This window comes from Anomaloglossus baeobatrachus, chromosome 6 (assembly GCF_048569485.1).
Source record: "Anomaloglossus baeobatrachus isolate aAnoBae1 chromosome 6, aAnoBae1.hap1, whole genome shotgun sequence".
Classification (NCBI taxonomy): domain Eukaryota; kingdom Metazoa; phylum Chordata; class Amphibia; order Anura; family Aromobatidae; genus Anomaloglossus; species Anomaloglossus baeobatrachus.
The window spans coordinates 401,298,901-401,311,607 of record NC_134358.1 but is presented as its reverse complement, the minus strand read 5'-3'; the positions used below and the strand labels follow the sequence as shown (position 1 = coordinate 401,311,607).

The window sequence follows — 12,707 nt, the reverse complement described above, 5'->3', positions numbered from 1 at the left end:
TAACTGCACATACCATCAGCCCCAGGCGTCCCTCAACCTGCAGTGGCGGTCCCCCACTGACCGCAATACTGAGAGTGGCGTCACGACAAGAAGAAGATCTCCTACCTGTGACCAGATCCAGCTGCGTGGAGTCCCTGAAGGTAATGCACCGACACAACACCTGTGGGGCTTCACACTGCCTCCCGCTCCTGACCCCCGCTCATTATTATCATTGATTCACCGCAGTGAGCAGCTGGGAACAGGGGCATCGCAGTGACAGTGCTGGATACAGCACCGCCGAGGACAGCATCGCCGAGGACAGCATCGCTGGGGACATCGCTAGTGACAGGTGAGTATCCTGCCAGCAGTGTGTGTGCAGGGACGTCCAGGAGGTCATCGGATTTACCAGTGAACTCTGATGACCTCCTGATGACCCCCTCTGCAACAACTGCGCTACAGCGAGTGTCACGATGGTGACTTCCAGGAATTCATGAGAGTTCACTGGGAACTCCGATGACCCCCTGGATGTCACTGCACAAACTGCTGTATACTCACCTGTCACCGGCGATGTCCCCGGTGATGTCCCCGGCGATGTCCCCGATGATGTCCCCGGTGGTGCTGTCCTCAGCGCTGCTGTCCGGCGCTGTCCCCGCAATGCTTCGGCTTCCAGATTCTCGGTCAGTGAATAATCAATGAAAATAATGAGCAGGGGTTAAGAGCGGGAGGCAGCAGAGCAGAAGACAGCATCGCTGGATACAGGTAAATATAGAACATCTTTTCATTGCAGAGACACGTGTTTTACCCGGTACGTGTCACACGTATGCAAACATGGATGTCACACATGTGACCATAACCATGCATGTGACTGGTACCTGATTAAACGTTACGGACGTCTGAAACCGGCCTAAAAGAAGGTAGTGGGTATGTCCTTCTTTGACTGCATGTTTGCACAGTCACCCCACCTACCAATACTTTTATGTGTGGTAGGGGGGCCAATTAGGACTTTTGCAATGGGGCCCAAAGATTTCTTTTTACATCCCTGGAAGGTAGGTAACCGTTTTTTTCGGTAGCTTCCTAATTCGGGCACCCCACCCTCCTCATGCAAAGAATTCTTTGATGAGTTGAAAATAAGAAATGCTGCTCTACATAAATATGGCCTAGGCTATAAAAATATTGCAACCACCCTGAAACTGAGCTGCAGCATTGTGGCCAAGACCATACAGCGGTTTAACAGGACAGGTTCCACTTAGAAAAGGCCTCACCATTGTCGACCAATTTGAAGAGGATTCCAATGGCAACTTCTAAAGCTCTAGTGAACCCCAAGCCAAAGAGATTTAAGGCAGTGCTTGTAAATAATGGTGGCCACACAAAATATTGACACTTTGGGCACAATTGGCCATTTTCACTTAGGGGTGTTTTCACTTTTGTTGCCAGCGGTTTAGACATTAATGGCTGTGTGTTGGGTTATTTAAGTTACAAGTGAAAAGGTTTTGGTACCATGTTAAGGGCACACTAAATTTACACTGCTATGCAAACTGTACACTGACTACATTACATTGCATCAAAGTGGCATATCTTCAGTATTGTCCCATGAAAAAATCAAATAAAATATTTACAAATATGTGAGGGGTGTACTCACTTTTGTAATATATTGTATATTAAGAGGAAACACAGACAGTCAGGGTACGTGGTGTATAAAATATATCTGTACATTTGTAATGGAGCCCATGTCTCTTACAATTCCACTGTTACCTTTTCCATTATTTCACAATGAATCGCAATATCACCTCCTGATTCGTGTTATTATGCTGCATGTGCTGATCAGTGTGGTGAAGGAGCTGGAATCATTTATGACGACATCCATTAGGTGTTCTGAACCAAGTACAGGACCGTATATGTTCAAAATCCAATTGGCTGGCTGATTAGACACAGTTCTATACAATTTGATTCCTATGTATCAGAGCGATTACTCCAGGATTGTTGTGTAAATCACATTGAAAAGTTGCAAAATTTTTGCACAACTTGGAAATTGCACAAAAATGTTGCAACTTTTGGCATTTTAATGGCACAATCATCCAGTTCCTGTGCCATTCATGATTCTAAAGTTTCGCTTATACTAACGTATAAAATATCAGTCCCATTTTCATCCAGATAAGTTAGCCGAATGTCCTGCGTATGTCATTCCCTATGTCATGTGAGCGCTATGTGAGTGTGCAGTTTATTTTCTCGCCATCTGTATGATATGCATTTTTTTTCTGAGTAGCTATTATTCAACAATCATTTTTAGGACCATTTACAGTGTCTTATGCTATACAATGGTAATGTATCTGTAAAAATCGGATGTCGCTAGGATTGTCCGGGTGCTGCCCGGTTTTTTCTTGCACCCATCGAATTTGCAAAAAAATTGCAGATCAGCACCGACTCATTGAATACCATTAATCCAAGTGCAATCCCTTTTTTATCGGATTTATACACTAGTGTGAGCGAACCCTTAGCTTGATATAACTATCAAGTGTTATAGTGTCAGCATATTTGAATAAATATGATAAACACTGTTTTTATTTCCTTTCTGCCTATTCAAAAATAAAATTAACTCTAAAGCGGGCTTAACACACAGCGACATCACTAGCAATGTCGCTGGTGAAAGCACCCGCCCCCATCGGTTGTGCGTCACGGGTAAATCGCTGCCTGTGGCGCACAACATCGCTTACACCCGTCACACGAACTTACCTGCTTAGCAACGTCACTGTGGCTGGCGAACCGCCTCCTTTCTAAGGGGGAGATTCATGCGGCGTCACAGCGGCATCACTAAGCGGCCGCCCAATAGAAGCGGAAGGGCGGAGATGAGTGGGCCGAACATCCCGCCCACCTTCTTCCTTCCTCATTGCGGGCGGCCGCAGGTACGGTGATGTTCCTCGTTCCTGCGGTGTCACAAATTAGCGATGTGTGCTGCCGCAGGAACGACGAACAACCTGCGTCCAGCAACAGCAACGATAATCGGGATTAGAACGACTGGTCAACAATCAATGATTAGGTGAGTAATTTTGATCGTTAACGGTCGTTCATGCGTTTCACACGCAACGACATCGCTAACGAGGCCGGATGTGCGTCACGAATTCCGGGACCCCAACGACATCTCGTTAGCGATGTTGTTGCGTGTAAAGCCCGCTTAACCCTAAAACAGAAGTCAGAATATGTTATGCAAATGATCAAAGTAAAACTGTACATACCTATACAAGAAACTTTTTGTCCGGATACCTGCACTGGATTTATTGGTGCTTGTTCTGGATACAATATAGTTCTTGATTTGCTGCTTTGTATAAAAACCATCAGCATCAGCAGGAAAAATAGGGATACTACGAGGCTTAGTCCCTTCATGTTCTAGATCTCTGACGGTCAGCACAAGCACAGATCTGTTACTGGTCTTGTCAGATGACTTACAGAAGGAAGTCAACATGCAAAAAAAAAAAGTAAAACCCCAGCAAAGTGATAATACACCAGTTATGCAGCCCTGGGACACATACAGTAAGAGAACAGGAAATGTTACCACAGCTCAATCTATAAGAACACAACACTAGCTACACATTCCTTCGAAAGGCTGACAGTTTTCTAACAAGTGCAAGAAACAACAGCCGGCCCGGCTCTACTTCCTCCTGTCACTGTCATCGTTATCTGTCACATGGTGAGAAGGTGGCACACAATGTACCAAAAAGGGAAATTACTAACATGACAAGTCTGAGTGTAACCGGTAACTCCGGGCAGCGCAGCCCCATAGCCACACACAGATATCATTCTCTTCCTAAACTAAGGAAGCACAGGGGTGAATGTTTCAGTAATGACCTGCATAAAAATGTAAGACACATGTGATATACAGTAATATGGAATTGACATCATTTCTTAAAATGCATCGTGTTATGAGATATAGGTGCAGCTTCAAATAAGAGTGGTTATCAGATGTGATACCCTGTAAGCTATAAAAAAAATTCTAAATTTAGCCTAAAGGGAACTCCCATGAGTCATGCCGCCCAAACTACAAGCAGAATAAATAACTCATTACAAACATCTATGTTTTACTATGAAAGGTGTAGCGCCCCTGAAGCCATCAGGAGCTACAAGGTACTGTATCCTGTCAAAGATGCAGGGCCTACCCCCAGGGACCCAGAAGACCAGTGCCGGTAACAGCAACACATTCATTCTAATCCCCATTTTTCCCCAATCCCAAAGACTGGTGACAGACTAGGGTTGGACCCAGTGGATGGCCATGTAGGCGTGGAACCAATCCAGTACACTAGACGACAACCAGGGAGGAGGGGTCAGAAAGTCTGTAAGTGGAAGTAAGAGGAGACGGATGTAACCATACTGAAAAGAGACTGTAGCGGTGGCCTGGGGGCCCAGGCGTGTGGTTGCCGGTCGAGTACGGTGGAGTACTCCCGTATCATAGCACCAACGAGGTACAAAGCCCTAGGTCAGGAAAACGCTCCAGACAGACCTAATAAAATCTGCACAGTGAGGGGACTATCCAGGAACTCACTGACCTTAAAGTTCAGGATACAGTAGTGTACCGCCCCGGGGCTTGGCCGGCAGCCGAGCCACTCGGATCTGTGGTGGTTTCCGCCTTTCTCCTGCACCTCACTTTTGTAGAAATGATGACTCATATGCCTGAGCAACGGTAGTCCGCTCCCCAGCCTGGTGTGTGCCGGTAGAGCCCTATTGCCCGCAGACGCTGGCCCGTCGGGTCTTAATGCCTGGGCGGTGGCTTTCTACCCCTATGGTTGGGCTGTTGTCTTCAGTCGGGTCTTAGGTGGGAAAGGGCCTAAAGTCCAGTCCTCAATCAGTTGATTTGACTTGGCCCAGTTGTTTCTGGGCCTCGTACTGGATCTGAGTACCGCTCCTGGTGCTCCGGTTTCCAATCGGTTCCCTGGTTCGGTACCGGCGGGCCACCACCCGTCCCCGGTCCCTTACGGTTCCACTGGCTGTAATCCCAGCTCCTGCAGGCGGCCACCACCGTCTGCCTCCTTGCCAGAGGTGACTGGGCTCCAACCCAGACACCTGGTGTTAGACTATAGCAGACCTGAGCACAGGTCTGCACTTCAACTCCACTCCACTTCCCTGTCCAAACTAATCTCTCACATTCTCCTGCCTCAGAGCCTGTGAACTCCTCGGTAGGCGGAGCCAACCACCTGGCTCCACCCCCTGGTGTGAACATCAAACCCGGAGGGAGGTGACAAGGTTTTCGTAGGTTGGCTGCTGTTACCTTACTAAGGGGGGAAGTGTTTGTGTAAGGGCCTACCTCTGACTACCTGGCTAGTCCAGGGCGTCACATTCCCCCTTGGTTTAATGCAGACCGTCCGCGGGCTGCCCATCCACCACCGGTTTATTTTGTTGCTTTTTTAACTGGAAAAGAGTAAAACATATTTACAAGCATAATAAACTTTGTACAATTCAAGCATATTTTGAATTCTTCCCTTACGGGAGGCATATTCTTAAACGTTGCAAATATCAAACATTTTCATTAACAACGGGAACGGCACCGGGTCCTTCTGTTTGCCCACCTAAACAAACCTAGCCTTGATGCTGCCCCTAAGAAACGGGCAGCACCCCTTTTCCCCAGTCCAGGAACGGCCCTAGGTTTGCTTTATGGGACGGGTACAGGGTTTCACACCTGGTTGTGTCCCAGAGGCCTCACGTCCAGGGGACCCCTGACCCGGAGGATCGCCACCGGTTGCATTGGTGATGGAGCCATGGCCATCACCTTCCCGCAGGTCCATCCTCCAGTATGCCTCTCCGGAGGCTGTGAAACGGGACAGGTCGGTCAAAGGATTATTTAAAAGCCCAATAGTTTTTGGATGGCCTGCAAGTTCTTGGCCATGTCTATTTTAAAATGGGACAAAAACAAAGTCCCAACGGGGACGGGCAGTATGGTCCCAATGGGGACAACAATCCGCTGCCTTTTACTCCTCATCTTCTTCACATTCCTCACAACATCAGCTCTGTACGGCGGGGGAGGGGACTGAAGGCGCTCCGGGACACCGAGGGCAAACCGGCCCCTCTCCCCGCAATGCCGGGTGTAGGTCACGAGGTCTCCGGGTACCAGATCCCGATCCGGGTGGCCCAACGGGAGATGGGAGTTGACATCCCGACGAGAGACGAAAATCTCGGCTTCCAGGCCCGGTTCGAAGATGAACCCCCATCCACGCTGGGGGTCAAACCGGCGGACTTGGCCTTGATAGGTTGGGCCTCGCACCCGGTAGGTGGTGCTCCTCAGGTTCTCCTTCTCCCGGATGGTACGGGCCAGGATCTCTGCCTTCCGCTTCTCACAGGCCTCGATCTCCCAACCCAGCTGGTTTGGCCGCCGCTCCCAATACGGGGCGTCTGCCTGCCCAGGGTCTCTTTGTGCGGGGGTCTGGTTCAGCCGGTGCCAGCGATGACCGACACCCTCTGTGGGGAACCCCGTCACGGCCGGCTCTGCTGCTTGGCAGCGGCAACCCCGTGGGACCTCAGCCGAGGCCTGAGACCCGGGAACCTACAGCCTCACCTGCTGGGCCTTCCTTCGGGCAGCGCCCTTCTCCTCCCTGGCCTGGCGGACTGCCGGGGCTGGGACCTCCTCAAGCATGGCTCCTTCCGGGACCGGCGGGACCACATCGGGCGCGGGCACTTTCCGGGAATTGTCCTTCCACGGGAGCGGGGGTAGTGCAGGCCGAACGGGCGGCTGTCGGCGTGCTGTGCCCGCAGGCGGCTCCTCATAGGCATCTGGGACGGACTCTGCCACCGGTGACGGGGGTGGGGAACCGAGCGGGGAGGCAGCGGCGACCATTATGGGCAGTGGGGGAGGCAGTATGGAGGGCGGGAGCAGACCAAGTCCCTCAGCCGCAGCGGCCGGTCCCTCCGGGACACAGGGGCGTGGGTCGCGTACCCTTTCCTCCAACACCGCCGCCACTTCACGTGCCCGCACGGCGGCAGCTATCCCCTCCATCTCGGCCGCCCATCGCTCCATAAGAAAACGCACCTGGGCTTAAGCCTGCTTTACACGGTACGATCTATCGTGCAATTTCACGATCGATCGTACCCGCCCCCGTCGTTTGTGCATCACGGGCAATTACTTGCCCGTGGTGCACAAAGTTGTTAACCCCCTTCACACGCACTTACCTGCTGTGTGACGTCGCTGTGGGTGGCGAACATCCTCTTCCTGAAGCGGGAGGGACGTTCGGCGTCACATCGACGTCACACAGCGGTCGGCCAATAGAAGCGGAGGGGCGGAGATGAGCGTGACGTAAACATCCCGCCCACCTCCTTCCTTCCGCATAGCCGGCGGGTGCTGCGGGACGGAGGTAAGCTGCTGTTCATCGTTCCCGGGGTGTCACACGGAGCGGCGTGTTCTACCCCGGGAATGATGAGCAACCATTTTAATTAAACGAGATTATGAAACCGAGCGACGAGTACACGACTCATGATTTGTGAGTGTCGCGGGCGTTTGGGCTCTGCACTCGCCAACGCTCGGGTCCGGCGCTGCTGCTGCTGCTGCTCGGTGGCTCGAGCGGTGGGCCGGATCCGGGAACCCGAGCGGCGCTCCTCGCCCGTGAGTGAAAAAGGGGATGGTTTGGGTTTGGGGATGCTGTCCGTGACGCCACCCACGGTTGTGGTGAGGTTGGGACACCACCGCTGCTCTGGACAGGGATCCCGTGAGCGATGACAGGGAGCAGCCGAGATGTTTTCTCTCCCCCTCTCCCCTCCGTGGGTAGGGGGATTTGGTGGTCCCGGGGCCTGATGATGGTGACTGTAAGATGGATAACGGGGTTTGGCGAGGTGCAGGGTCGCGGGGGCAGCGTGGTGCCGGACGGCACGATGGTACTCACTCAGCCAATGACGTAGACGGAGTCTCTGGTAAAACAAACGGCTGGATGGACGGGTCCCGCAGCCGGCTGCGATGGTCACTCCCGGTAGGTTGGCGGTGACTGTCTCTCCCTGCACCTGTGTTGTGTTGTTGGCTCCGATGGCTTCCCACCGGTAACCCGCTCCCCAGCGCTGTATTTACCAGAGGAGCCCCTTTTTGCCCGCAGGCTCTGGCCCTGGGAACTCTAGCTGTGGCGGTAGCTGTATATCCCTTCACGGTTGAGCGGTTGCCTTCAGTCGGGTCTTTGTTGCTGAGGAACCCCGGAGGTTCCCGTCGCTGACGGATTTGACCGGTTTAACGGCGACTCCAAGCCTGGTCGGGGTCCGTAAGCCCTGCCGGATGGTGAGGGCTTCTCTTCGCTCACCGGTCCGGTACCGGCGGGCCACCGCCCGTCCTCGGTCCTTACGGTTGTGCGTCAATCGGTCTCTCCTGCAGACGGTCACCACCATCTGCCAACCTTGCTGTATGTGCCCGGGCCACGTACCCGGACATGGTCAGTCTGCTCCTCTACTACCACTTTCCTCCTTCCACTTCACTGTCCCTTCCTCTACTCTCTTCCTTTCCCACCTCCAGGACTGTGAACTCCTCGGTGGGTGGAGCCAACCGCCTGGCTCCGCCCCACCTGGTGTGGACATCAGCCCCTGGAGGGAGGCAACAAGAATTTGTGTGTCTGACTGGTGTGCCTAACCGGGGTGTGGGGTGTGTTGCTGTAGTACCTGTGACGACCTGGCTTGTCCAGGGCGCCACATTAGCGATACTGCGTTGCTCAGAGGTGCCACACAGCCCGACGTCGCAAGCGATGCCGGATGTGCGTCACAAAAACCGTGACCCCGACGATCTATCGCACGATAGATCGTCTTGTGTAAAGCACCCTTTAGAGATGGCAGCACATCATGGTCGTCCGGGCTTCCACCCACGCCGCTGTTCCGGGCGCGGGCTCTGGGAACTCTCACTCTCCGGACGGGGCGGAAATGGGCACTTTCGGGGTCCAGGAACAAAACGAGTGGCAGAGTTCTGGAGTCCCTGCCCTTTATCCACTCGGACACGAGGCAGGATCTTCACCCGCCCCCCTTGGTCTTTTCGAGGCACTCTGCTTTCTTTCTGCACCACTCTGTTCTCAGGGGGCGGGGCTTTACTTTCGCGCCCTTTTCTTTGGAGAAGATGGCTTGGGCGGGAAACTTCGTGCCACAGGACAGTGACAAGATGGCGGATTCTGAAATTTCTTCAACGGAACTCCGCTGACGATAACTTCAAGGTGCACTTCCACAGGTAAGTGGATGGGTTGTATCCTGTTCTTGACGCCAGAAGAGCCGATGTGTACCGCCCCGGGGCTCGGCCGGCTGCCAAGCCGCTCGGATCCGTGCTCATCGGTTGGGTGGTTCGAGCTCCTCACGGACCCGGGGTTCACATCGCTCTGAAAGGGGGTTGGCGCTACATGTAGGGACGTCGGTGGGGAGGTCCACAGCTGGAGACGTGGTTGTTTGTAGGGGATTTGAGTTTGTGACGCCACCCACGGGTTGTGGTGAATGGATGGACACCACCGCTACCGTTGACTAGGCTCCCGGGGACGGTGTTGTGCAGCTTGGTGTTGACTCCTCCGTGGGTAGGGGGATGATGATCCCGGGGGCGCGAGGGAGGTGCTGAGGTGGGGGATTGGATGCGTGCTGGCATGTCGCTGCGGTGCAGGGCGGTGCGCGGCCCGAAGGCACTGTTGTACTCACTATTACAAACACGCTAGAGTCTCTGGTAAACCAAACAAGATGGTGGACGGTGCCTGCAGCCGGCTGCACTTTTCCCCTTTTTAGGTTGATGGTTTCCGCCTTTCTCCTGCACCTCACTTTTGTAGAAATGATGACTCATAAGCCTGAACAACGGTAGTCCACTCCCCATCCTGGTGTGTGTCGGTAGAGCGCTTTTGCCCGCAGACGCTGGCCCGTCGGGTCTTGATGCCTGGGTGGTGGCTTTCTACCCCTATGGTTGGGCTGTTGTCTTCAGTCGGGGTCTTAGGTGGGAAGGGGCTAAAGTCCAGTCCTCAATCAGTTGATTTGACTCGGCCCAGTTGTTTCTGGGCCTTGTACTGGGTCTGAGTACCCCTCCTGGTGCTCCGGTTTCCAATCGGTTCCCCGGTTCGGTACCGGTGGGCCACTACCTGTCCCCGGTCCCTTACGGTTCCACTGGCTGTAATCCCAGCTCCTGCAGGCGGCCACCACCGTCTGCCTCCTTGCCAGAGGTGACTGGGCTCCAACCCAGACACCTGGTGTTAGACTATAGCAGACCTGGGCACAGGTCTGCACTTGAACTCCACTCCACTTCACTGTCCAAACTAATCTCTCACGTTCTCCTGCCTCAGGGCCTGTGAACTCCTCGGTGGGTGGAGCCAACCACCTGGCTCCGCTCCCTGGTGTGAACATCAAACCCGGAGGGAGGTGACAAGGTTTTTGTAGGTTGGCTGCTGTCACCTTACAAAGGGGGGAGGTGTTTGTGTAAGGGCCTACCTGTGACTACCTGGCTAGTCCAGGGTGTCACAGTAGCAATGGGAGAACCGGGGAGCAGGACCAGAGAAACTGATCCCACAGGGTTCAAGCTACCTGGTATATGGACTTAGGGGTACTTTGCACGTTGTGACATCGCAAGCCGATGCTGCGATGTCGCACGCGATAGTCCCCGCCCCCGTCGCAGCTGCGATATCCTTGTGATAGCTGCCGTAGCGAACATTATCGCTACGACAGCTTCACATGGACTCACCTGCCCTGCGACCGTCGCTCTGGCCGGCGACCCGCCTCCTTATTAAGGGGGCGGGTCGTGCGGCGTCACTGCGACGTCACATGGCAGGCGACCAATAGGAGCGGAGGGGCGGAGATGAGCGGGATGTAAACATCCCGCCCACCTCCTTCCTTCCGCATATCCTACGGAAGCCGCGGTGACGCCGGTAGGAGATGTTCCTCGCTCCTGCGGCTTCACACACAGCGATGTGTGCTGCCGCAGTAGCGAGGAACAACATCGGTCCGTCGCGTCAGCGTAATTATGGATTACGCCGATGCTGCACCGATGATACGATTACGACGCTTTTGCGCTCGTTAATCGTATCATCGAACCTTTACACACTACGATGTCGCATGCGATGCCGGAAGTACGTCATTTTCAATTTGACCCCACCGACATCGCATCTGCGATGTCGTAGTGTGCAAAGCCCGCCTAAGACTGAGAGACAACTAGGAGGGGACCCTCAGATGCTCCAAGCCACGGGGACCCAACAACCAGAGACAGGTGCAAGGGAAGACAGCCAACAGGTCATCACACCGGCACTGGAACTAAGGGGACCAGTGGTGAAGAAAAACCTGAAACATTTATTTCCAATCTATCAGGTCAATTGAAGGCAAACAACAACACCAGGATCTCATGATGAATGATTAACAACGTTAATTGGGTAAGAATGTGGACCTTTAAAAACGGACAGCACACGGACAGCACACGTACGTATTTTATGTCAATACGGACATTCCACACGCACACACGGCTCGCATACGCCATCACACAGATGCCATACGTACCGGAGAAACGCCCCTAAAAAATGGAACACGGACCCGAAAAACGGAACGTGAGACACGTACGTTTTTTATTCGGAAGTGTGTTTAGGGAAAGATTAGTCAGTGCTTTTCTATGAAACATTGCTGCATTTCATAGTAAAACATAGAAGTTTGTAATAAGGAACCCAGTCTCTGATTCATACTGCAAATGCTTAAAGCACCATTCCAGTATTTTTTTTATTTTACTTCCCTTCTGGAGTGGGGCTTTAAATGTAAGTCCCCTGCCCCATGTTTTATACTCACCTGCCACCGTCTTCATCTATTTCCAAGGTCGCCCCTGTCAGCCTACTGTGATTTTTGATCTGCCGGCAGCTCCAGTGTCTCAAAGAGCAAGTCGGAGGTCATAACTCAATGCAAGTCTGTGAGAGTCTCGTTCTGGCCTCCTTCTGGCTCTCATAGAGTGGCATTGAGTGCTTGTGATATAACTTCTGACTTCCGGCCAGTCAGAAGTTACAGTGACAAGATGGCATCAAGGCACCAAAGCAATGCAGGAAAAAAAGTAAAGCTACCAGAGGGTAAGTATAAGGGTACGCTCACACGAGCGTGAAAATCGGACGAGTGCAATGCGAGAAATTCTCGCATTGCACTCTGACCAATGTTAGGCAATGAGGTTGAGCTGTTGGTCAGCTTTTCTCGCATCCAGATTCTGGATGCGAGAAAAGCGGCAGCATGCTGCGTTTTGCTGCTACCGCCGTATCTCTCGCACCCATTCAAGTGAATGGATGCGAGAGATACATCGGACTGCACTCGGATGTTATCCCAGTGCAGTGCGATATACGCACAGGCTGACAGTGGAGGAGATGGGGGGATTAACCACTCCCTCTCCTCCGCAACGCCCGCACTCAGCTTCACAGCTGTGACCCGATCGCAAGATCGGGTTACAGTCGCATGACACTCGGCTCAGGCTCGCAGCAGAGCCTGAGCCAGGGGGCATTAGCATATCGCATCCGATGCTCTCGCATCGGATGCCATACGCTCGTGTGAGTCCAGCCTAAGACAGGTAGCAAGGGACTTAGATTTAAAGCACCACTCCAGCTCTGAAAAAACAAAATGGTGCATTGGTGCTTTAAAGGTTTCCTTTAAAGGTAAGGTGTTGCTTTTTTTATTTTTGTATTAATAATAGTGATTATGGAATCAAGTATTTTTAATACAAAATTAAACTTACTATTTACTTAGTTTTTATTTAATTCTATTTTTACTGAAACACTGGGGGCTGCCTGTAACATTATATCCCCCCAGCCTGTATCATA

General features: G+C 52.7%; 1 protein-coding gene across 3 annotated transcripts in view; it reads right to left on the bottom strand.

Moving 5' to 3' along the window:
• Positions 1–3,627, bottom strand: part of AOAH (acyloxyacyl hydrolase) — a 201,198-nt gene extending 197,571 nt beyond the window's left edge. For all 3 annotated transcript variants that reach the window (XM_075316585.1, XM_075316587.1, XM_075316586.1), the window contains exon 1: positions 3,210–3,627. In XM_075316585.1, coding sequence (XP_075172700.1) covers positions 3,210–3,357 — 148 coding nt within the window. In that variant the 5' untranslated portion in view covers positions 3,358–3,627. The remainder of the gene's footprint in view (positions 1–3,209) is intronic.
• Between the last annotated feature and the right edge of the window lie 9,080 nt (positions 3,628–12,707).